General features: G+C 46.5%; 1 protein-coding gene across 1 annotated transcript in view; it reads right to left on the bottom strand.

Moving 5' to 3' along the window:
- Positions 1–25,174, bottom strand: part of HERC2 (HECT and RLD domain containing E3 ubiquitin protein ligase 2) — a 921,269-nt gene that overhangs the window by 562,897 nt on the left and 333,198 nt on the right. Inside the window, 2 exon segments of the mRNA XM_030201308.1 lie at positions 5,782–5,978; positions 6,064–6,211. Of these exon segments, the coding sequence (XP_030057168.1) occupies positions 5,782–5,978; positions 6,064–6,211 (345 nt within the window).

The raw sequence follows: 25,174 nt of genomic DNA, 5'->3' as shown, positions 1-25,174 counted from the left end.
AGATCAGCTATCTCCCCTCTCAAGTCAGCCCCCAGCGTCGCCAGCTCTGACCTCATGGCCTTTAGATCCGATCGGATTTCCTGGATCCAAGCGCATAGCTCCGGCAATCCGGCCCCCTCAGGCTCTCCCTGGGTCTGCGATGCGAACATGTCTCCCGATGGTTGCAATTCCGCATCCATTCGCTCCTCCATTTCTTCGTTTGCTCGGGCCGCCATGTTGGATTTCGTCGCGCCTTTCTTATACGCGAATTTAGACAAGTTTAGCGGCGTTGATCGCCTTTGCATGGACGTCTCTGGCCTCCTCCACTCTTCGTTCTTAAGTGGCGTCGTTTTCTTTGCCCTCCTTGCTTATTGTAAGTGCCGGGTATCGCTATTTTCACCTCGGGTACTCGGGAGCACAGAAGTTAGGCAGCCATGCTCTCCGATGACGTCACTTCCTCCAATAAAAATTATTTTCCAGCACGAATAGTGGACGCATGTAAAAAAATGAAATTACTGTCCGGGCCACGCAGTAGGCACCTACATGGCTTAGTAAAAGGTCCCCTTAACTCTTGCTGAAGGTGCAAAATTAAGGGCCTATTTACCAAGGGGTTTCTCCCATTTTGTGTTTATAGAAAAACTGTTTAGTAAAAAGGATCCTAAAAGGTTCATTTTCAAAGCACTTAGACTTACAAAGTTCCATGAGTTAATATGAAATTTTATCATTTCAACTGCTTTAAAAATACGCCTCTAAGTATTCTGAGGAAACAGGAATACCTACTGTCCCTGAATAACTTGCCTTAAGCTACTAATAAAGCATGAGCTAAATCCAAATGGAAAGAAGGAATAAGAGGTAGGGTGGACCGTTATTCTGAGGAATTGTGGTTTTACCTTGTTCTGGAATTAGAAAAAGCAAAATAAAAATAAAGTTATAAAAATAATAAAGAGAGAAAGAGAACAAACAATGATTCTCAAAGAAGTGGCAAGCAGATATATGGCCTATTCCAATGCTGCATTCAGCATTCTCTTATTGGTTGGTGAAATAAATCTATATCTTGAAAGGAGAAGTGAATTAAATGGGCAGAAACTGTGTTACCAGGGTATTTAATGTGCTGAAATGTTCAGATGATTGATTATTCTCATGAGTGTGTATAGGATTTTTTATGTGTAATTATATATACAGTTGATTTTAGATATTATGAATGTATATATTATCATCTGCCAAAAACAACTGGATTAAGTGGAATATAAGTTTTTAAATAAATAATATAATATAGGTCAGAATTGAGAGTAAGAGACTTGCTTGATTTTTTAGACTTATTACATTAATATTATCCTGTTTTTAATATATCACATGAAAAGGGCCATCATATTTTTTTTTTGTTACATTTGTACCCCGCGCTTTCCCACTCATGGCAGGCTCAATGCGGCAGGCAATGGAGGGTTAAGTGACTTGCCCAGAGTCACAAGGAGCTGCCTGTGCCTGGAATCAAACTCAGTTCCTCAGTTCTTCAGGACCAAAGTCCACCACCCTAACCACTAGGCCACTCCTCTAACAGCATATTTGAAGAACCTTGACGATGAAATCATAATTAGGGATCTTGAATGGTCACCAACTATTTGGTCAGATTATTATACTTTAAATTTGGTAATTCAATGCAAACAAAATGGCTCTAGACCAAAGGCAGTTAAAAACACTTATGTTACAAGAGGTAGAATATCACAATTGACGTAATGGGATAAAATTAAATCTACATTCCCAACCAACGCTACTGTGGAACATATAAACAAGTGCTGCAACAGTTCTAAAACACATGGAGGAAAAGACCTCAAAAATTCTGAGATACTTGATGTTAATACATCAAATCTTTAGTATTCAACAGATATCAACTTCATCACTGGCCAAAAACCTCTTGCAATCCAAAGTGTGCAAGCTGCTTTCACCAGGATGGGCATGAGGTCGGGGAAAGAATGTTGGCAAGACAATCAACTGGTTCAGATGGAATTCCGACACCACTTTCGGCAGAAACTTAGGGTGCGTGCAGAGGACTACTCTGTTGTGATGAAACTTAGTATAAGGCGCATCCCACTACTAAGGCCTGAAGCTCACTGACCCTACGAGCTGAAGTAACAGCCACCAAGAAAACGACCTTCCAGGTCAAGGACTTCAGATGGCAGGAATTCAGTGGTTCAAAAAGAGCTTTCATCAGCTGGGTGAAAATGACATTGAGATCCCATGACACAGGTGGAGGTTTGATAGGAGCTTTGACAAAAGCAAACCTTTCATGAAGTGAACAACTAAAGGCTGTCCAGAGATAGGCTTACCTTCTACACATTGATAAGCACTAATTTTGCACTAAGGTGAACCCTTATGGAGTTGATCTTGAGACCAGACTCTGATATGTGCGGAAGGCATTGAAGCAGGGTCTGTGTAGGGCAAGTAAGGGGATCTAGGGCCTTGCTCATACCAGACAGCAAATCTCCTCCATTTCAGAGAGCAGCACCTCTTAGTGGAATCTCTCAGCACCCAGGCTGTGAGGGCTAGAGACTGAAGGTTGGGATGCAGAAGAGATCCTTCGTTCTATTAGATTGTAAGCTCTTTGAGCAGGGACTGTCTTTCTTCTATGTTTGTGCAGCGCTGCGTACGCCTTGTAGCGCTATAGAAATGCTAAATAGTAGTAGTAGTAGTAGTAGTAGTAGTAGATGAGGGTCGGAAAGCACGCTAATATCCACGGTTCGGTTCTTCGGAGGATAACTCCAGAAGAAGAGGGAACCAAATCTGCAGAGGCCAGTAAGGTGTGATCAGAATCATGGTTCTGCGGTACTGCTTGAGTTTTAGCAAAGTCTTCCCCACGAGAGAACTGGGAGGATACGCATACAGGTGGTCTGTCCCCCAATGAAGGCGGAAGGCAGCCTGAAGTCTGAAACATAAGTGAGGGACTTTGTGATTCATGTGAGTGGCAAAGAGGTCCACTGATGGGGTGCCCTACACTGGGGAAATCTCTTGGTCAACGCTTATGTTGAGAGACCACTAGTGCAGTTGCATAACCCTGCTTAATAGACTTCTTTTTGCCCATTAAATTCCACAACACATGGGAGTGTTTAGTGTCTCCCACCACCACCCAACTCTGTATAATCATGGAATCCAGGCCTGCATCTAAATAAGTGTTAAAGCCTCCCACCAGAAAGATAGGTGCGATTACAAAAGTAGCTAGCGCTGTTTTTAAAGTACTAAAAAGAATCAGCTTGGTTCATATTTGGGCATACATATTTGCTAGGGTCAGTTCAATTTGAACAATAAAAATCTGGGCAAAAATTTATCTCTCCTGAGAATCTCTCTTAATCTTTTGTATTTGCACTTTCAAGTCTGTATGAAAAAGAAATTGCCACGCCTTTGTTTTCCTACTTCCCTGGTTTGGAGCAAATATGTGGGGACAGAGTTTATACTGAAGCAATACCTCATGAAACCTCCTCAGATGTGCCTCCAGTATATGGGCTTTCCATGACTCCTTGCCCAATATACATCTCTTTCTAGGTGAGTTGAGTCCATTTATATTTAAAGTTAATATTGTTAAGGTCACAAACCTTCAAGTGTTAATTCCCACCAATTCCACCATATGTGCAGGATACTGCAACTTCCATCTACAATAAATGTTAACTCTACATGTTAAGACCTCCATGAAAAGAACCAATACTCTTTCACAGAAAGGGTGGTGGATAAGTGGAATGGACTACCAGTGGAGGTCGTGGAGATGAAGACTGTCAGAATTTAAGAAAGCGTGGGACAGGCACGTGACATCTCTTAGGAAAAGGAGGAGTTAGTGGTTACCGAGAATGGGCAGACTGGATGGAATTTAGCCCTTATTTGTCATGTTTCTCTGTTTCTAACCGGGGACCCTCTTGATATGAGAAGCACTTCACCTCAAATGACCCGAGTCAGGAAATATCCAAAGTGGTCAAAATGGGCCTCGGACATCCACCACAACTCTCCCTGAATAAGTAAACAGTGGCCTAAATGGGCACTAGACTACTCCCTTGTCTCACTTATCCAACTTGGTCCAGAGGCAGGAGTAATGCTTACTTGCCCCTGTATCTGGCATACCATCTTGCAAAATGGAAGTGCATGACCCGTGAAGGGGCATAATCGAACGGGGACGACCATCTCTAAGGGCGTCCCGGCGAAGGGGTGGGGAAACCGCTATTATCGAAACAAGATGGGCGTCCATCTTTCGTTTCGATAATACGGTTGGGGACGCCCAAATCTCAACATTTAGGTCAACCTTAGAGATGGTCGTCCTTAGGTCATCCTTAGCAATGGTCGTCCCCGGTTTTTGGCTATAATGGAAACCAAGGACGCCCATCTCAAAAACGACCAAATCCAAGGCATTTGGTCGTGGAAGGAGTCAGCATTCGTAGTGCACTGGTCCCCCTCATATGCCAGGACACCAACCGGGCACCCTAGGGGGCACTGCAGTGGACTTCACAAATTGCTCCCAGGTGCATAGCTCCCTTACCTTCGGTGGTGAACCCCCCAACCCCCCCCCCCCCCAAAATCCACGCCCAACAACTGTACACCACTACCATAGCCCTAAGGGATGAAGGGGGGCATCTACATGTGGGTACAGTGGGTTTCGGGTGGGTTTGGAAGGGCTCACATTTACCACCACAAGTGTAACAGGTAGAGGGGGGGGACGGGCCTGGGTCCGCCTGCCTGAAGTGCACTGCACTCACTAAAACTGCTCCAGGGACCTGCATACTGCTGTGATGGAGCTGGGTATGACATTTGAGGCTGGCATAGAGGCTGGCAAAAAAAAAAATTTTTAATTTTTTTTTTTAGGGTGGGAGGGGGTTTGTGACCACTGGGGAAGTAAGGGGAGGTCATCCCCGATTCCCTCCGGTGGTCATCTGGTCAGTTTGGGCACCTTTTTGAGGCTTGGTCATGAAAAAAAAGGACCAAGTAAAGTTGACCAAATGCTCGTCAGGGACGCCCTTCTTTTTTCTATTATCGGCCGAGGACGCCCATTGTCCCGCCTTCGCTACGCCTCCGACATGCCCCTGTGAAATTTGGTCATCCCAGCGACAGACTGCAGTTGAGGATGCCCAAAATCGGCTTTCAATTATGCCGATTTGGGCAACCCTGAGAGAAGGACGCCCATCTCCCGATTTGTGTCTGAAGATGGGCGCCCTTCTCTTTCGAAAATGCCCCTAATAGTTATCCATACTGGTTACTCGCAGAATAGAAATTGATATTTGTATTTGTAATAAATTACTTTAGAAGCACAAACAAAACAAGAGAACAGTTACTCTCAATCCTGAAGGAGGTCTCAGATAGGACCTAAACTGCTGATAAGGAATCTACCCGGATATGGCCTGATAGACATGTCATCGGCTAGGGTGCACCATAAAGCACAAAATTAAAAAAAAAAACCTGTAAAACCTATTGAATAGGCACAAGGAAAAGAGCAGAAGGTTCAGATCAAAAACATCTACCTGGAGTCTAATGAACTGAGGACATGCAGCTGGCTGCAGTCTTCTACCCCAGAAAACACAGAAAACAAATAAAAGGAGGTGATATGGGGAGCAACTTTAGCTAGATAAGGTGAAAGTGAACAGGCATAAGGAAATGCTGAATGGAGACACCCAAAGGAGCATATGTTGCTTTACTAAAACAGAGACAACACATACACCTGTCCTGATAGCTTAAGCACCTTGTTACAAAATTACCCTCTCATATATCTCTTGAGTTCAAACTGGCTTATATGTCAAATAACAAAATTAGTATAAAAAACACAGATTACCCTACCCCTTCCTGGCGCTTTCCAACAAAAATATGAGTAACAGAGTTTAGCTGACAATTTATGTATTTGTTGATGAGTCCATTCCACTGGCTAAGTGAATGAAGAGTCCTTAAAAGTGCCACAATTTCTTCTGCCAATGTACTGCTATGGGTAGCAGTTAGAGAGGCCTGGGGTCTGATCTTCTGTCGCCTAAGAGTTGATTCTGAAAAAGAAAAAAAAACATCATAAATTTAGTTTATAGAATTCAGAATATAATGAAGTATTAAACAAGAAAATGTTAACCTTACCTCTGAGTAATGGGATATCAGATGAGCATGTGCTAAGTAGACTGCCTAAGAAGATGAACAGTTTCTCCACAAGGAATTTCATATCCTCAGACCTTTCATTTTTGTCCCATGATGGAAGAACTGCTTGTAACAAACGCACAGCAAGAATCTAAAAAGATAAATAAATATGTTACATCAACTACTCCAATTAGAGACTGATTTTTTGAAATTCTACACGTTCCTGCAAATAATGCTAAACTTGACCTCTTCTAACCTATGATGACATTAAAAAAAAAAAAGATTCTCTGCCCAATATTTAAAACCAGGCCAGGAACGGCTCCTGGATGGTTAAATGGCACTTAACCAGCTATCTGACAATATTCAGCAGAAGATTGCCAGTTAGCGCTTAACGGATAACCAGTTATACTGTGTGATATAACCAGCTATCCATTAATATTCAGCATGTTGCCAGCTATGTTTGGCGGCCAATTAGGTCGCTGAAAAAGCAGGTATATCTTTGGCCAGTTTAAACTTAACTGGCTAGCACTGAATATCGGCTTGGCCTGTTATGTTTAAACCAGCCAAAAATAAATTGGTTATTCAATGCCGGTCACTGGAAGTGGCCGCGGCATTGAATATCGGGGCTCAGTGCCGACCTCAGGAGGCAGCCTGGCTAATTCCTGCAGTCTGAATATCAGGCCCTGTATGACCAACCAGCTTGTATCTGTAGGACTACCTCAGATGTACCTCACTGTTTGGTAGAAAACTTTTTGCACTGACTATTTTTATAGTAAATTTTCATTTTCATATTTGTTATTAGCTTATGTATTAAAAATTGATATATTGAATACTGGCTTTATTATGAACCCATTTAAACCTTGTTCTATCAAGTGGTGTATCAAGTAAATCTAATCCAATCCCATGCAAAGATATTTGGGGGTCAATGAGGTGGACCAAAAGGTCATCTGCAAAGGTAGCTATAGTGAATACTTTCCCTTCCCAATCTCATTCAATTGGTATCTGGATTATTTTGTATTTCCCATATCAGTGGGTCTAGCGTCAGCGCAAAAAGCAGGGATGAGAATGGGCAGCTTTGTCTGGTACCTTGGCCTATGGTAAAAGGCTCCATAAGGATTCCATTAACTCATTTCGTTGCCTAAGGACCTCTATTCAAGGCCCACAGTGTGTCATGAAAGAGGTCCTGTATACCACATACCTCCATGACACCAAACAAAAAAAAAAAAGTCATGTTATGTTATGCTATATAAAAGATTTCTATCCCACCAAATTCCTAATCAATAAGGTTCAAAGCGGCTAACATCAAATGTACAATCTTAAATGAAATAAAGGTAAACAATCAATGTACACAAATTTTCTGAGAAGTTCTGAGAGAAGAGGACATTTCTCTGGGTAAGTGACATTATTTTGCTCTGTCCATGGTAACTTAAAGATAAAAATAAAAGAGAAAGAAGCAAGCATTATTAACTAGTTTCCATAGAGTACAACTTTTTGCCCAATAGTTTTAAACTGATACTTTCTCTAGAGGTAGAAACTTAGCAGCCAAAAGTATTAAAAAGGATAGTAGCAAGGCTCAAATTGTCCTAAAAGAAAGCTATTTTCTGTTCTTTGCTAGCTGGAGCGGTAGCAATGATACTGACCTGAATTAGGTCTTAATTAAGGTGTGAGGAAGTAGAATATTTGCAAAGGTTAAAAAGGGCAATCTAAATACTGGGCTACCTTCAAAGCCATTGTTTGAAGCAGTCTCCTTAGAATCCAAACTATATAGAGAGGATAGATCCCACTTAACTTTATTTCTAAAAAGTTCTGAAAGAAGAGAACATTTCTCTGAGTAGGTGGTATTATTTTGATCTGTGCTTGGTAACTTAAAGATTGGGTTTAAAAGGTGAATTGTAGAATATTGATAAATACAGATAAAACGTTTTTTTTTAAAAAGCAAACTTTATTAGCTAGTCTCCATACCATAGTTTTAAAACTTGAATTTTCTGCCACAGCATTAACAGATAGATTCTAGAAGGCACAGCAGTGCTCATTCCCACTCACCCCTAGCTCAACTCTTCATTTATAGTCAATTATTCTAATTAAGACAAGCAGAGAGTTTTCATTAGAGTTTTAATTACATTTAATTAGCATCTGAGAAGCAAATACTAAATACATTACAAATTACACCATATAATCTTAAAGCTCTTTATAGTCATCTGATATCCCTAGTACCTTAAAAAGTTTTAATTAAACAACTCTGTAAAACTAAAATGCAGACAGCAGCAGCTTTGAGAGGGGTGCCATCCAGTTTTTGCATTGTGTCACATGTATGATTATCTCCCAGTTGGTGAGAGGTCACATGTATGTGCTCGATGAAAAGAGCTCCTAGCTCTCAGAGAACAAGTCCGTTCCCTTGAAGCTAGAGTAACAGACGGAGAAGCTGAGGGAGACAGAAAGGTACACAGAGGAGGCCTACTGCGACGTTGTAGAGAAGTCCCACCTCCAGTCTGGCAGCCCCTGTGCTGCCTTGGAGGAGGGAGGTCTTCTAAAAGGAGAGTATCATCCTGGTCCAGCTGGAAGTAATCCTGTAGCCAGAACCAGACCACCAGGGGATGCAATATCTACTCGTACCAAGGATGTGTCTCCAGGAGCTTCTGTCCAGGAGTGAAGAGTGAGGACGGCTGTTGTCATTAGTGATTCGATTATTAGGCATGTAGATAGCTGGGTGGCTGGTAGACATGAGGATCACCGGGTCACTTGGATTCCTTGTGCGAAGGTGGTGGACCTCAGGCATCACCTACATAGGATTTTAGATAGTGCTGGGGAGCAGCCGGCTATCAAGGTACATGTGGGTGACAATGACATAAGAAAATATGGGAGAGAGGTTCTGGAAGCCAAATGTAGGCTCTTAGGTAGAAAGTTCAAACCCAGAACCTCCGGGGTAGCATTTTCCGAAGTGCTCTACTACTACTTAACATTTCTAAAGCGCTACTAGGGTTACGCAGCGCTGTACAATTTAACAAAGAGAGACAGTCCCTGCTCAAAGAGCTTACAATCTAATAGACAAGTGAACGGTCGGTCCAATAGGGGTAGTCAAATTGGGGCAGTCTGGATTCACTGAACGGTAAGGGTTAGGTGCCGAACGCAGCATTGAAGAGGTGGGCTTTAAGCAAAGACTTGAAGACGGGCAGGAAGGGGGCTTGGCGTAAGGGCTCAGGAAGGTTGTTCCAAGCATAGGGTGAGGCGAAGCAGAATGAGCGGAGCCTGGAGTTGGCGGTGGTGGAGAAGGGTAATGAGAGGAGGGATTTGTCCTGTGAACGGAGGTTACGGGCGGGAACGTAAGGGGAGATGAGGGTAGAAAGATAGTGAGGGGCAGCAGACTGAGTGCATTTGTAGGTAAGAAGGAGAAGCTTGAATTGAATGCAGTATCTGATCGGAAGCCAGTGAAGTGACTTGAGGAGAGGGGTGATATGAGTATATCGGTTCTGGCGGAATATGAGACGTGCAGCAGAGTTCTGAACAGACTGAAGGGGGGATAGATGGCTAAGTGGGAGGCTGGTGAGGAGTAAGTTGCAGTAGTCCAGGCGAGAGGTAATGAGAGCGTGGACGAGAGTTTGGGTGGTGTGTTCGGAGAGGAAAGGGCGAATTTTGCTGATGTTAAAGAGGAAGAAGCGACAGGTCTTGGCTATCTGCTGGATATGCGCAGAGAAGGAGAGAGAGGAGTCAAAGATGACTCCGAGGTTGCGGGCAGATGAGACGGGGAGGATGAGGGTGTTATCAACTGAGATAGAAAGAGGAGGAAGAGGAGAAGTGGATTTTGGTGGAAAGACGATAAGCTCGGTCTTGGACATGTTCAGTTTCAGGTGGCGGTTGGACATCCAGGCAGCAATGTCAGATAAGCAGGCCAATACCTTTGCCTGGGTCTCCGCGGTGATGTCTGTTGTGGAGAGATACAGTTGGGTGTCATCAGCATAGAGATGATACTGTTAACCATGAGATGAGATCAGGGAGCCCAGGGAAGAGGTGTAGATTGAGAAGAGAAGGGGTCCAAGGACAGATCCCTGGGGAACACCAACAGATAAGGGGATGGGGTGGAGGAAGATCCATGAGAGTGAACTTTGAAGGTGCGGTGGGAGAGATAGGAGGAGAACCAGGAGATGACAGAGCCCTGGAACCCAAATGAGGACAGTGTGGCAAGAAGTAAGTCATGATTGACAGTGTCAAAAGCGGCGGATAGATCGAGGAGGATGAGGATGGAGTAGTGGCCTCTGGATTTGGCAAGGAACAGGTCATTACAGACTTTAGAGAGTGCTGTTTCTGTCGAGTGAAGAGGGCGAAAACCGGATTGAAGCAGATCGAGGATGGCATGCGAGGAGAGAAAATCAAGGCAGCGGCTGTGGACTGCGCGCTCAAGTATCTTGGAGAGGAAGGGTAGGAGTGCTCTCTGTTCCACACACAAAGCCCAAGATACAGGCAGAGCTCCAGAGTCTCAATGCGTGGATGAGGCGATGGTGCAGGGAGGAGGATTTTAGATTTGTAAGGAACTGGGCAACATTCTGGGGAAGGGGGAGCCTATTCCGGAATGATGGGTTCCACCTTAACTAGGGTGAGACCAGGCTGCTGGCATTGGCATTTAAAAAGGAGACAGAGCAGTTTTTAAACTAGAACCTGGGGGAAGGTTGACAGTCGTTCAAAAGCGCATGGTTCTGAACAAGGTATCTTTCAAAGATATCACCAAAACAGGGAAAACAGAGTATCCCAATAGTGAGGTTGCATTAGAGACGATAGTAGACCAGGTGTCTTTAAAGAAAAAGTAGACAAAAGGTTGCAAATTAACACTATCAACTGCTGAGAAAGATGTAAATAGGAACAACAAACGTAGTTTGATGTCTATATGCGAATGACAGAAGCCTAAGAAATAATATGGGAGAGTTGGAATATATTGCACTAAATTAAAAATTAGATATAATAGGCAACTCTGAGACCTGGTGGAAGGAGGATAACCAGTGCGACACTGTCATACTAGGGTACAAATTATATCGTAGTGATAGGGTTGATTGAATTGGTGGAAGGGTAGCACTGAATGTTAAGGAGGGCCTTGAATTGAATAGATTGAAAATTCTGCAGGAAACAAAACACATCATAGAATCCCTATGGATTGAAATTCCATGTGTAAAGGGGAAAAGGAAAGTGATAGGAGTGTACTACCGTCCACCTGGCAAGGATGAACAGACAATGTAGAAATGTTATTAGAAATTAGGGAAGCTAACAAACTGGGCAGCACAATAATAATGGGTGATTTCAATTAACCCGATATTGATTGGGTAAATGTAACATCGGGACATGCTAGGGAGGTAAACTTCCTTGAGGAAATCAAGGACTGCTTTATCGAGAAGCTGGTACAGGAGCCAACATGAGAAGGAAAAATTCTAGACTTAGTCCTTAGTGGAGTGCATGAACTGGTGCAGGAGGTAATGGTGCTGGGGCCGCTTGATAACAGTGATCATAATATAATCAGATTCGAAATTGGCTTTGGTGTAAATACAGACAGGAAATCCAATACATTAGCATTTAACTTTCAAAAAGGAGACTATGAAAAAATGAGAACGGTGAAAAAAAAAAAAAAAAAAAACTTAAAGAGGAGCAGCTGTGAATGTTAAACATTTACATCAGGAGTGGATGCTGTTCAAAAATAGCATCCTGGAAGCCCAGGCCAAATATATTCTGTGTATTAAAAAAGGAGGGAGGAATGAAGACCAAACAACAGCCAGCATGGTTAAAAAATGAGATGAAGGAAGCTATTAGAGCTAAAAGAAAATCCATCAGAAAATGGAAGAAGGATCCAACTGAACATAATAAGAAACAGCATAAGGAATGGCAAGTCAAGCGCTGATAAGGAAAGGGACTTTGAAAAAATAAACTGTGTGGGAGGCAAGAACACGTGGAGGGGCATTTTCGAATGGGGACGCCCCTCCTCTAAGGACGTCCCCACGAAGGAGCGGGGCATCCCATATTATCGAAACAAGATGGATGTCCATCTTTCGTTTCGATAATACTGTCGGGGACGCCCAAATCTCAACATTTAGGTCGACCTAAGAGATGGTCGACCTAAATGTTGAGATGGTCGACCTCGATTTTTGCCGATAATGGAAACCAAGGATGCCCATCTCAAAAATGATCAAATGCAAGCCCTTTGGTCATGGGAGGGGCCAGCATTTGTAGTGCACTGGTCTCCCTCACATGCCAGGACACCAACCGGGCACCCTAGGGGGCACTGAAGTGGACTTCACAAATTGCTCCCAGGTGCATAGCTCCCTTACCTTCGGTGCTTAACTCCCCCCCCCCCCAAAACCCACTCCCCACAACTGTACACCACTACCATAGCTCTAAGGGGTGAAAGGGGGCATCTACATGTGGGTACAGTGGGTTTCGGGTGGGTTTTGGAGGGCTCACATTTACCACCACAAGTGTAACAGGTAGGGGGGGATGGGCCTGGGTCTGCCTGCCTGAAGTGCACTGCACCCACTAAAAACTGCTCCAGGGACCTGCATACTACTGTGATGGAGCTGGGTATGACATCTGAGGCTGGCATAGAGGCTGGAAAAAAATCTTTTTTTAATTTCTTTTTTTTTTAGAGTGGGAGGGGGTTAGTGACCACTGGGGGAGTAAGGGGAGGTCATCCCCGATTCCCTCCGGTTGTCATCTGGTCAGTTTGGGCAACTTTTTGAGGCTTGGTCATGAAAAAAATTGGACCAAGTAAAGTCGGCCAAATGCTCGTCAGGGACGTCCTTATTTCTTCCATTATCGGCCGAGGATGCCCATCTCTTAACCACGCCCTCGTCCCGCCTTTGGTACACTGCCGACAAGCCCCTGGGAACTTTGGTCATCCCCGTGACGGAAAGAAGTTGAGGACGCACAAAATCGGCTTTCCGTTATGCCGATTTGGGCGACCCTGAGAGAAGGACGCCCATCTCCCGATTTGTGTCGGAAGATGGGTGTCCTTCTCTTTCGATTATGCCGCTGTTAGTAAACATTTTTTTAGGTATATTAAAAGCAAGAAGCCAGCAAAAGAATCAGTTGGGCCACTAGATGACCGAGGGGTAAAAGGGTTACTCGGGGAAGACAAAGCCATAGCGGAGAGATTAAATGTGTTTTCATCTTCTTTCTAAATTCCATATAAGTCGAAATTAACTGAATATTTTAAGGTAAATAATGCCAAATACTAATTGCACTATAATAACCAAAAGATCTTTCATGAGCAGATTTAACCTTTACTGCCTTCATCGATGAAAAAGACAAATACTAACCTTCTGCCTAAGAAAAAAGAAAATCAACACAACCCAACAAAACAGAAGAAGGGTGGTATCTGGACTAATCCTTTGGAATTAAAGAAAAGAAAATTATAAGGTAAGAACTATTTTTTCCTTCCTTAGCATCTCCAAAGAATTAATTCATACTTATGGGTTGTATAAAAACAGACCTCTAGATGGGAGGGAATGTAATAACCCTTCCATAAGAACAGAAGCTCCAAAGAAAGCTTCTGCCCTAGCTGCCACATCTAGACGATAATGCTTAGAAAATGTATGGAATGTGGACTACGTAGCAGCCCTACAAATTTCATCTACAGAAACAGTACAGGCTTCCGCAAAGGAAGAAGATAGTGACCTTATAGAATAAGCTTCAAGATGAAAGGAAGTTCTTTTCCCTGCTAATAGGCTGAGGAGATAACCAATGAGCTATAGTTACTTTAGAAGTACACAAACCCTTTTTAAGTCCAAAGAAAAGAATAAAAAGATGAACTGAGCGCCACAAGTCATTAAAGACCTCTAAACAGCGTAAAATCCTCTTAACTCTTAACATCAAGGAGACACAAAGAGGAAAATTCTTATCCACAATCCTTTTAGAAAAGAATTGAAAATACAGAGTTTGATCAACATGAAAAACAGAAACCACCTTAGGTAAAAAGGAAGGGACCATATGGGTAGACACCCCAGCTTCAGTAAAATACAGAAAGGGGTCACTACAAGATTAGGCTTGAAGACGTGAAATCCTTCTGGTCGAAGCTACTAAGAAAACTGTTTTCAAAGTAAGATCTTGAAGGGTAGCTTTACTTTGGGGTTGAAAAAGGGTTTGTTTGTTTTTATAACGAACTGAAGAACAAGATTAAGGTTCCATTCAGAATAAACTTGTCTAGACGGAGGCTCAAGGTGACTGACACCCCTTAAACCACGCACAACAACTGACTGTATTGCCAAAGAAGACTGTTGGATATGACCACAAAAACAAATCAGAGCTGCTACCTGAACTTTAAGGGAAATGAGGGAAAGAACTTTCTTAAGCCCTTCTGAAGAAAGGCTAGAATTTGTAGCAGTGACACTTTAGATGAGATAAAGTTTCTTTCTGAACACCAAGATACAAAGGTTCTCCACACCCAAGCATATGTAGTAGAAAGAGATCTTTTCCAACTTGCAGAAGAGTAGCAATGACTTCTTCCAATTAACCGTTCTTCTATTGGTGTGATCTTTCACAAGCCATACCGTAAGACCAAACGGGGAGGGATCATCCATTGGAACTAGACCATAAATCAGAAGGCCTCAGTAATTGGATAGAGACAGTGGAGTATTAATCTTCAACCACATCAGATCTGAATACCAAAGACATCTTGGCCAATCCAGAGCTACAGGGATTATTTTGGAAGATGAGAAATGAAAAGAAGTTTTCTGCTTAAAAATGGCCATAGGTGGTCTGTTTACTACTGTTGTAGAAGGGCATCCTGATCCTCCATATTGTGGTCTTTCCAATAGATGAAACTGTGGACTTGAGCATTCCTCCTGGATGTCATTAGATTTACCTTCAGGACTCACCAACATGATGCAATCAGATGGAATGCTTTTGTCAATAACTGCCACTTCCCCAGATCCTGAGAAAGTTTGCTGAAAAAAAAAAAAATCCATTTATTCAGCGTTTCTTCAATAAAAGCTACTGAGATTACAGGAATATGGACCTCAACCCAGCAGAAAAGAATCTCTGCCTCTGTGGATAGATGAACACTCTTGGCTTTCAAATCCCTGATGACGTGGAGGGGCATTTTCAAAAGGGACGTCCACATTTTGATTTGGACATCCTTGCAAAATGTCCCAATCCAGGGGTGGGAAAACCCGTATTTTCGGAACAAGATGGACGTCCATCTTTTGTTTCGATAATACGGTCAGGGACGTCCAAATCCTGAAATTTGGTCGTCCTTAAAAATGGTCATCCCTAGATATGGACGTTTCTGATTTCAGCGATTTTCGAAACCAAGGACGTCCATCTCAGAAATGACCAAATGCAAGCCATTTGGTCATGGGAGGAGCCAGCATTTGTAGTGCACTGGTCCCCCTGACATGCCTGGACACCAACTGGGCACCCTAGGGGGCACTGAAGTGGACTTCAAAAATTGCTCCCAGGTACATAGCTTCCTTAACTTGTGTGCTGAGCCCCCAACCCCCCCCCCCCCAAAACCCACTACCCACAATTGTACACCACTGCCATAGCCCTTACTGGTGAAGGTAGCACTTATTGTGGGTACAGTGGGTTTCTGGTGGGTTCTGGAGGGCTCGCTGTTTCCTGCACAAACGTAACAGGTGGGGGGAGGGGTATGGCCTGTGTCCACCTGCCTGAAGTGCACTGCACCCACTAAAACTGCTCCAGGGACCTGCATACTGCTGTCATGGACCTGAGTATGACATCTGAGGCTGGCAATCAATATTTTGAAAGATGTTTTTTTTGAGGGTGGGAGGGAGTTAGTGACCACTTGGGGAGTAAAGGGAGGTTATTCCCAATTCTCTCCGGTGGTCACATGGTCATTTCGGGCACCTTTTTGTGCCTTGGTCGTAAGAAAAACACAACCAGGTAAAGTTGTCCAAGTGTTTATCAGGGACGTTTCTTTCGATTATGGGTCGAGGACGTCCAAGTATTAGGCACGCCCAAGTCCCGACTTCACTACACCTCCGAAACACCCCCTTGAACTTTGTCCGTCCCTGTAATGGAAAGCAGTTGGGGACGTCCAAAATCGGCTTTCGATTATACCGATTTGGACGATCCTGGGAGAAGGACGTCCTTCTTCCGATTTATGTCAATAGATGGGCGTCCTTCTCTTTCGAAAATGAGCTCAATAGGTGACTGCTGTCATGTTGTCTAAGAGAATCTTCATTGGCTTCCCTCAAAGATGATGAACAAAAGAAAGCAAGGCTTTTTGAATGTCTCTGAGCGCCAGACTGCTGATGTACCAAGAGGCTTTGATAGGAGACCATCAGCCTTGGACTGACTGAAGCAGTTAAAGAGCTCCACAGCCCAAAACTCTGGCATCTGTTGTGACTATAAACCAATTCTGAATTGTCAGAGGAAAGCTGCATTGAATCTACCAGTTGAGGCTGAGTTTGGCTTGGGGGGTACAAGAGAGATGGAGACGAATAGATGATAAGGAACTGCTGAAATGGTTTGTTGTGGATTCTGGCCCGTGGAAGAACATCCATTATCCCCACACCTCGAACATAGTCCCAGATCCTGGGACATGTAACGGAAAGTAGAAACTGACTTGGGTGTGAATCGTTTGCTAATGATCGGCAGGAAGAAATGTCTTCCCTAAACCCGTGTCAAATCACTTCCAGATACCCCAAGATTTGTGCTGGAAACAACTGACTTTTGGTGAAATTGAATACTAATCTTAAGGACTGAAGAAAGTAGCTATCTTTGATGAAACCGGCAGACTCTCTTGATAGGAAGTGTCGCAAATCAGCCAATCGGCGAGGTATGGATGAACCTGAATTCCATCCTTGCAAAGGAAGGCCTCACAAAACCTAAGATAAGACTGAGAGGATTTAAAAGAATCTTTAGTCTTGTCCTCTGGTAGTCTCTAAGACTAGGGATCATCCCACAGGTCTTTAACCAACTTCTCTAGATCGTCTCCAAACATAAACTTATCTCTAAAAGGTAGCATACTAAATGTGACCTAGAAGCCACATCAGGTGTCCAATGTCTAAGCAAGAGCCATCTTCTAGCTGAGATTGTCAAGGACTGGCTGGTGTGGCTATGCACTAAAACTGGATGGCATGGATGTGTACTGAAGCTAACTAGTGTGAGATGAGAGCCGGAGCTAGATGGTGTATTGGAATATGGCTGGTTTGTACCACTGTGCACTACGGGTGGCAAATTGCAGTGGAACTTGAACCAGCAACCTCTGGATCTCTTTGTTTGCTTTCAGCTGGCTGCTTTAAATATTAGGCTATTCCTCTACAATGAAGTAGCTCTGTAATATATCCAGCTGTCCAATACAATTAAAAGGTACAAACGTGTTACAGAAAATTTAGAGACACCATTAGTGGCATACAGTTAGTGGTGCCTGGAGCTGGTATGCAATAGTTTTGGCTACCATCAGTGTGCAATACTGACCAACACAGCTAACCTTTAGCATTGTAGAATAGTGTTAGCTGTCCCAGCCATGCAATGGACTGCTTGGCAAGCAACATGAGGAGTGTGAAATAAAGTATAACCTATTTGAAATAGAACTAAGTTCCACAGCTTCTAACATTAGGCACAAACCATGGGCGTAGCCAGACAACAGATTTTGGGTGGGCCTAGGGAAGAAGTGGGTGGGCACCAATTGTTCTTCCCCCCCACCACCCAAAAAATCTTAGCTGGTGGGAAAACGTTTCTTTCCACCTTGGCAGTCTGCAGCAGGCATGCGCTGAAAACTGAACATACGCAGGTGCCGGTATCATGGAGAGTAGCATTTTCGTTACCATCTGGAGGAAGTCTTCAGCTGGCCAAGCATGGGATCCCACAGCTACCATTAAACGTGTACTACTGTTGGGTGGGCCTGAGCCCACCTGTGGCTACGCCACTGGCACAAACCAGTCTTGAACCTATGCCTTTCAGGTTGGAAGCCGTCCACCTTCCAGCATAAACTATTCTGTCTCTCAAAGCACTGAGATACCGCACTTGAAGAAAATCCCATTATGTCAGAACTAAGGTTCCCACTCTTCCATGGTCACCATTTGTATATCATCAGAGGTTAATTTTGCAGGTTAGAAGCAAAGCAGTACAGTGAAGCGAATGCTCAGCTTTGTGGCATCATGTGAACCCCTTTTTCTAAGATTTTTAGTTCACTACAAGTAGAAAGCTCAGGCTCAGCTATAATCCTACCCTTGTGGGTATGAAGTCAATAGCAAAATGCTGGCAGGGCCACAGACAGACTGATTAAGGTGGATATTTGATACCACCTTAGGAAATCATAGGATGCGAGTTTAACCTTATCACGAAGGCATAAAAACAAACAACTAGAGGCTGTACAGAGAGGGACTTACATTCTATATTGTGGTAATATGCACTAAGGTGAAACCTAATGGAGTTGTTTTTTAAACCTCACTCTGAAAATAGCTGTGTAAAACATGAAAAAAGTGTATACAGCCTTACTATCAGATCAGATGGTAATCCTTTTGCACTTAAAACCACAAAGCTTCTATCAGAGTTGATCCTAGCAATAAGAATTACTTAAGATACATTGTCAGGCAGATTCAGGGCAGCTGTGGTTACCACTAAACATCCAAACTTGAGGACAAGGAACTTGATGCTAGGATACAACATTCCTTGGGCCTGTGAGATTGGCAGTGGGGAATACACCAGTTTTATGGGTATTACTATGCAAAGTTCCAGAGACAGAGGGGATCACCTGCCTCTGCCAATAGGGTCCTATTTATTTATTTGTTACATTTGTATCCCACATTTTCCTACCTAGTTGCAGGCTCAATGTGGCTTACATAATACCATACGCCAGCCGGTAAAGAACAAAGTGGTAACAAGGTAGAATAAGATACATGTGTTACAGAAGAGGAATTGCGTTAAGTCCGATTACTAGCTTTAGATAGTTGTGTAGCAGGGTTCAGGCTTTTAGGTTATGTCAGTAAGGTATGCTTTTTTGAACAGGTAAGTTTTTAGTGATTTCCTGAAGTTTAGATTGTCGTATGTTGTTTTCACGGCTTTTAGTAAAGCGAATGCTACATACCTGTAGAAGGTATTCTCCGAGGACAGCAGGCTGATTCTTCTCACTGATGGGGTGACGTCCTCGGCAGCCCCTCCAATCGGAATCTTCCTAGCAAAGACCTTTGCTAGCTCTCGCGCGCCCGCGCGCACCGCGCATGCGCGGCCGTCTTCCCGCCCGAAACCGGCTCGAGCCGGCCAGTCCAGTATGTAGCAATACAGTTCAAGGGAAGACACAACTCCAAAGGGGAGGCGGGCGGGTTTGTGAGAACAATCAGCCTGCTGTCCTCGGAGAATACCTTCTACAGGTATGTAGCATTCGCTTTCTCCGAGGACAAGCAGGCTGCTTGTTCTCACTGATGGGGTATCCCTAGCCCCCAGGCTCACTCAAAACAACAACCATGGTCAATTGGGCCTCGCAACGGCGAGGACATAACTGAGATTGACCTAAAAAATTTACCAACTAACTGAGAGTGCAGCCTTGAACAGAACAAACAGGGCCCTCGGGGGGTGGAGTTGGATCCTAAAGCCCAAACAGGTTCTGAAGAACTGACTGCCCGAACCGACTGTCGCGTCGGGTATCCTGCTGCAGGCAGTAATGAGATGTGAATGTGTGGACAGATGACCACGTCGCAGCTTTGCAAATTTCTTCAATGGAGGCTGACTTCAAGTGGGCTACCGACGCAGCCATGGCTCTAACATTATGAGCCGTGACATGACCCTCAAGAGCCAGCCCCGCCTGGGCCTAAGTGAAGGAAATGCAATCTGCTAGCCAATTGGATATGGTGCGTTTCCCTACAGCCACTCCCCTCCTATTGGGATCAAAAGAAACAAACAATTGGGCGGACTGTCTGTGGGGCTGTGTCCGCTCCAGGTAGAAGGCCAATGCTCTCTTGCAGTCCAATGTGTGCAGCTGACGTTCAGCAGGGCAGGAATGAGGACGGGGAAAAAATGTTGGCAAGACAATTGACTGGTTCAGATGGAACTCCGACACGACCTTTGGCAAGAACTTAGGGTGAGTGCGGAGGACTACTCTGTTATGATGAAATTTGGTGTAAGGGGCCTGGGCTACCAGGGCCTGAAGCTCACTGACTCTACGAGCTGAAGTAACTGCCACCAAGAAAATGACCTTCCAGGTCAAGTACCTCAGATGGCAGGAATTCAGTGGCTCAAAAGGAGGTTTCATCAGCTGGGTGAGAACGACATGAGATCCCATGACACTGTAGGAGGCTTGACAGGGGGCTTTGACAAAAGCAAACCTCTCATGAAGCGAACAACTAAAGGCTGTCCCGAGATCGGCTTACCTTCCACATGGTAATGGTATGCACTGATTGCGCTAAGGTGAACTCTTACAGAGTTGGTCTTGAGACCAGACTCAGACAAGTGCAGAAGGTATTCAAGCAGGGTCTGTGTAGGACAAGAGCGAGGAGCTAGGGCCTTGCTGTCACACCAGACGGCAAACCTCCTCCATAGAAAGAAGTAACTCCTCTTGGTGGAATCTTTCCTGGAAGCAAGCAAGACGCGGGAGACACCCTCTGACAGACCCAAAGAGGCAAAGTCTACGCTCTCAACATCCAGGCCGTGAGAGCCAGGGACCGGAGGCTGGGATGTAGAAGAGCCCCTTCGTCCTGCGTGATGAGGGTCGGAAAACACTCCAATCTCCACGGTTCTTCGGAGGATAACTCCAGAAGAAGAGGGAACCAGATCTGACGCGGCCAAAAAGGAGCAATCAGAATCATGGTGCCTCGGTCTTGTTTGAGTTTCAACAAAGTCTTCCCCACCAGAGGAATGGGAGGATAAGCATACAGCAGGCCTTCCCCCCAATCCAGGAGGAAGGCATCCGATGCCAGTCTGCCGGGGGCCTGAAGCCTGGAACAGAACTGAGGGACTTTGTGGTTCACTCGAGATGCGAAGAGATCCACCAAGGGGGTGCCCCACGCTTGGAAGATCTGGCGCACCACACTGGAGTTGAGCGACCACTCGTGAGGTTGCATAATCCTGCTCAATCTGTCGGCCAGACTGTTGTTTACGCCTGCCAGATATGTGGCTTGGAGCACCATGCCGCGACGGCGAGCCCAGAGCCACATGCTGACGGCTTCCTGACACAGGGGGCGGGATCCGGTGCCCCCCTGCTTGTTGACATAGTACATGGCAACCTGGTTGTCTGTCTGAATTTGGATAATTTGATGGGACAGCCGATCTCTGAAAGCCTTCAGAGCGTTCCAGATCGCTCGCAACTCCAGGAGATTGATCTGTAGACCGCGTTCCTGGAGGGACCAGCTTCCTTGGGTGTGAAGCCCATCGACATGAGCTCCCCATCCCAGGAGAGACGCATCCGTTGTCAGCACTTTTTGTGGCTGAGGAATTTGGAAAGGACGTCCCAGAGTCAAATTGGACCAGATTGTCCACCAATACAGGGATTCGAGAAAACTCGTGGAAAGGTGGATCACGTCTTCTAGACCCCCAGCAGCCTGAAACCACTGGGAGGCTAGGGTCCATTGAGCAGATCTCATGTGAAGACGGGCCATGGGAGTCACATGGACTGTGGAGGCCATGTGGCCCAGCAATCTCAACATCTGCCGAGCTGTGATCTGCTGGGACGCTCGCACCCGCGAGACGAGGGACAACAAGTTGTTGGCTCTCGTCTCTGGGAGATAGGCGCGGGCCGTCCGAGAATCCAGCAGAGCTCCTATGAATTCGAGTTTCTGTACTGGGAGAAGATGGGACTTTGGGTAATTTATCACAAACCCCAGTAGCTCCAGGAGGCGAATAGTCATCTGCATGGACTGCAGGGCTCCTGCCTCGGATGTGTTCTTCACCAGCCAATCGTCGAGATATGGGAACACATGCACCCCCAGCCTGCGAAGTGCCGCTGCTACTACAGCTAGGCACTTTGTGAACATCCTGGGCGCAGAGGCGAGCCCAAAGGGTAGCACACAGTACTGGAAGTGGCGTGTGCCCAACTGAAATCGCAGATACTGTCTGTGAGCTGGCAGTATCGGGATGTGTGTGTAGGCATCCTTTAAGTCCAGAGAGCATAGCCAATCGTTTTGCTGAATCATGGGGAGAAGGGTGCCCAGGGAAAGCATCCTGAACTTTTCTTTTACGAGATATTTGTTCAGGGCCCTTAGGTCTAGGATGGGACGCATCCCCCCTGTTTTCTTTTCCACAAGGAAGTACCTGGAATAGAATCCCAGCCCTTCTTGCCCGGATGGCACGGGCTCGACCGCATTGGCGCTGAGAAGGGCGGAGAGTTCCTCTGCAAGTACCTGCTTGTGCTGGAAGCTGTAAGACTGAGCTCCCGGTGGACAATTTGGAGGTTTGGAGGCCAAATTGAGGGTGTATCCTTGCCGGACTATTTGCAGAACCCACTGATCGGAGGTTATGAGAGGCCACCTTTGGTGAAAAGCTTCCAGCCTCCCTCCGACTGGCAGGTCGCCCGACACTGACACTTGGATGTCGGCTATGCTCTGCTGGAGCCAGTCAAAAGCTCGCCCCTTGCTTTTGCTGGGGAGCCGCGGGGCCTTGCTGAGGCGCACGCTGCTGACGAGAGCGAGCGCGCTGGGGCTTAGCCTGGGCCGCAGGCTGTCGGGAAGGAGGATTGTACCTACGCTTACCAGAAGTATAGGGAACAGTCTTCCTTCCCCCGAAAAATCGTCTACCTGTAGAGGTAGAAGCTGAAGGCTGCCGGCGGGAGAACTTGTCGAATGCGGTGTCCCGCTGGTGGAGAGACTCTACCACCTGCTCGACTTTTTCTCCAAAAATGTTGTCCGCACGGCAAGGCGAGTCCGCAATCCGCTGCTGGAGTCTATTCTCCAGGTCGGCGGCACGCAGCCATGAGAGCCTGCGCATCACCACACCTTGAGCAGCTTTGGACGCAACATCAAAAGTGTCATAAACTCCTCTGGCCAGGAATTTTCTGCACGCCTTCAGCTGCCTGACCACCTCCTGAAAAGGCTTGGCTTGCTCAGGGGGAAGAGCATCAACCAAGCCCGCCAACTGTCGCACATTATTCCGCATGTGTATGCTCGTGTAGAGCTGGTAAGACTGAATTTTGGCCACGAGCATAGAGGAATGGTAGGCCTTCCTCCCAAAGGAGTCTAAGGTTCTAGAGTCTTTGCCCGGGGGCGCCGAAGCATGCTCCCTAGAACTCTTAGCCTTCTTTAGGGCCAGATCCACAACTCCAGAGTCGTGAGGCAACTGGGTGCGCATCAGCTCTGGGTCCCCATGGATCCGGTACTGGGACTCGATCTTCTTGGGGATGTGGGGATTAGTTAAAGGCTTGGTCCAGTTCGCCAGCAATGTCTTTTTGAGGACATGGTGCAGGGGAACAGTGGACGCTTCCTTAGGTGGAGAAGGATAATCCAGGAGCTCAAACATTTCAGCCCTGGGTTCGTCCTCCACAACCACCGGGAAGGGGATGGCCGTAGACATCTCCCGGACAAAGGAAGCAAAAGACAGACTCTCGGGAGGAGAAAGCTGTCTTTCAGGAGAGGGAGTGGGATCAGAAGGTAGACCCTCAGACTCCTCGTCAGAGAAATATCTGGGGTCTTCTTCTTCCTCCCACGAGGCCTCACCCTCGGTGTCAGACACAAGTTCACGGACCTGCGTCTGCAACCGTGCCCGGCTCGACTCCGTGGAGCCACGTCCACGATGGGGGCGTCGAGAGGTAGACTCCCTCGCCCGCATCGGCGAAGCTCCCTCCGCCGACGTAGTCGGGGAGCCCTCCTGGGAGGTGGCCGCAGTCGGCACCGCACGCGGTACCGACGTCGGGGACCTCACCCCGGGCGATGGGCCAGCCGGCGCCACGCTCAACGGTACCGGAGGCGCAAGCACCGCCGGTACCGGAGGGGTAGGGCGCAACAGCTCTCCCAGAATCTCTGGGAGAACGGCCCGGAGGCTCTCGTTCAGAGCGGCTGCAGAGAAAGGCATGGAGGTCGATGCAGGCGTCGACGTCAGAACCTGTTCCGGGCGTGGAGGCTGTTCCGGGCTGTCCAGAGTGGAGCGCATCGACACCTCCTGAACAGAGGGTGAGCGGTCCTCTCGGTGCCGATGCCTGCTGGGTGCCGACTCCCTCGGCGACCCAGAGCTCTCGGTGCCGACGCGGGGAGGGGACCGGTGTCGATGCTTCTTCGACTTCTTCCGAAGCATGTCACCGGAGCTCCCCGGCACCGACGAGGAGGACGTAGAATCCAGCCGTCGCTTCCTCGGGGCCGAGGCCGAAGGAGGTCGGTCTCGGGGGGGCTGTACCGCAGGAGCCCTCAGGGTAGGAGGAGACCCACCCGAGGGCTCACCGCCACCAGCAGGGGAATGGACAGCCCTCACCTGCACTCCACTCGATGCACCACCGTCCGACGACATCAGGAGACGAGGTCCCGGTACCACCGACGTCGATGCAGCTATCCGATGACTCGGCGCCGATGCAGAGGGCCGATGCCTCGATGCACTCGATGCACTGGCAGCCAAGGAAGAAGGTCTGGACGCTGATAACGTCGATGCACACGATGACCCCGGTGCCGATGCCGACGAAGAGCCCGAGAACAAAACGTTCCACTGGGCCAATCTCGCTACTTGAGTCCGCCTTTGTAAGAGGGAACACAGACTACAGTTCTGGGGACGGTGCTCGGCCCCCAGACACTGAAGACACGAAGAGTGCCTATCAGTGAGCGAGATTACCCGGGCGCACTGGGTGCACTTCTTGAAGCCGCTGGAAGGCTTCGATGTCATGGGCGGAAAAATCACGCCGGCGAAGTCAAAATCCGAAATGACGAATTTGGAGCACCAAAACTTTAAGGGAGAAAAATCTCGACCGAGGCCGAAAAGAGGCCTACCCCGACAACGAAAGAAAACTTACCGGGGCAAAAACTGGAAATACGGGAAGGGGCAAACGAAACCCAAGGGGGTTTCCGGAGCACTTTCCGAACGAAAAGCAACTTTTCCGAAGAAAAAAACACGTCGATTTAGAAAACGGACGCGCGAGGTCGACTCTCCGGGGCTCGACACGACAAAAACACAGCCGTACCGAGTGCGGACGAAAGAAGACTGGCCGGCTCGAGCCGGTTTCGGGCGGAAAGACGGCCGCGCATGCGCGGTGCGCGCGGGCGCGCGAGAGCTA

This window comes from Microcaecilia unicolor, chromosome 4 (assembly GCF_901765095.1).
Source record: "Microcaecilia unicolor chromosome 4, aMicUni1.1, whole genome shotgun sequence".
Lineage (NCBI taxonomy): Eukaryota > Metazoa > Chordata > Amphibia > Gymnophiona > Siphonopidae > Microcaecilia > Microcaecilia unicolor.
Note: the sequence above shows the minus strand (reverse complement) of the source record. Positions and strands in the feature narration are given on the sequence as shown.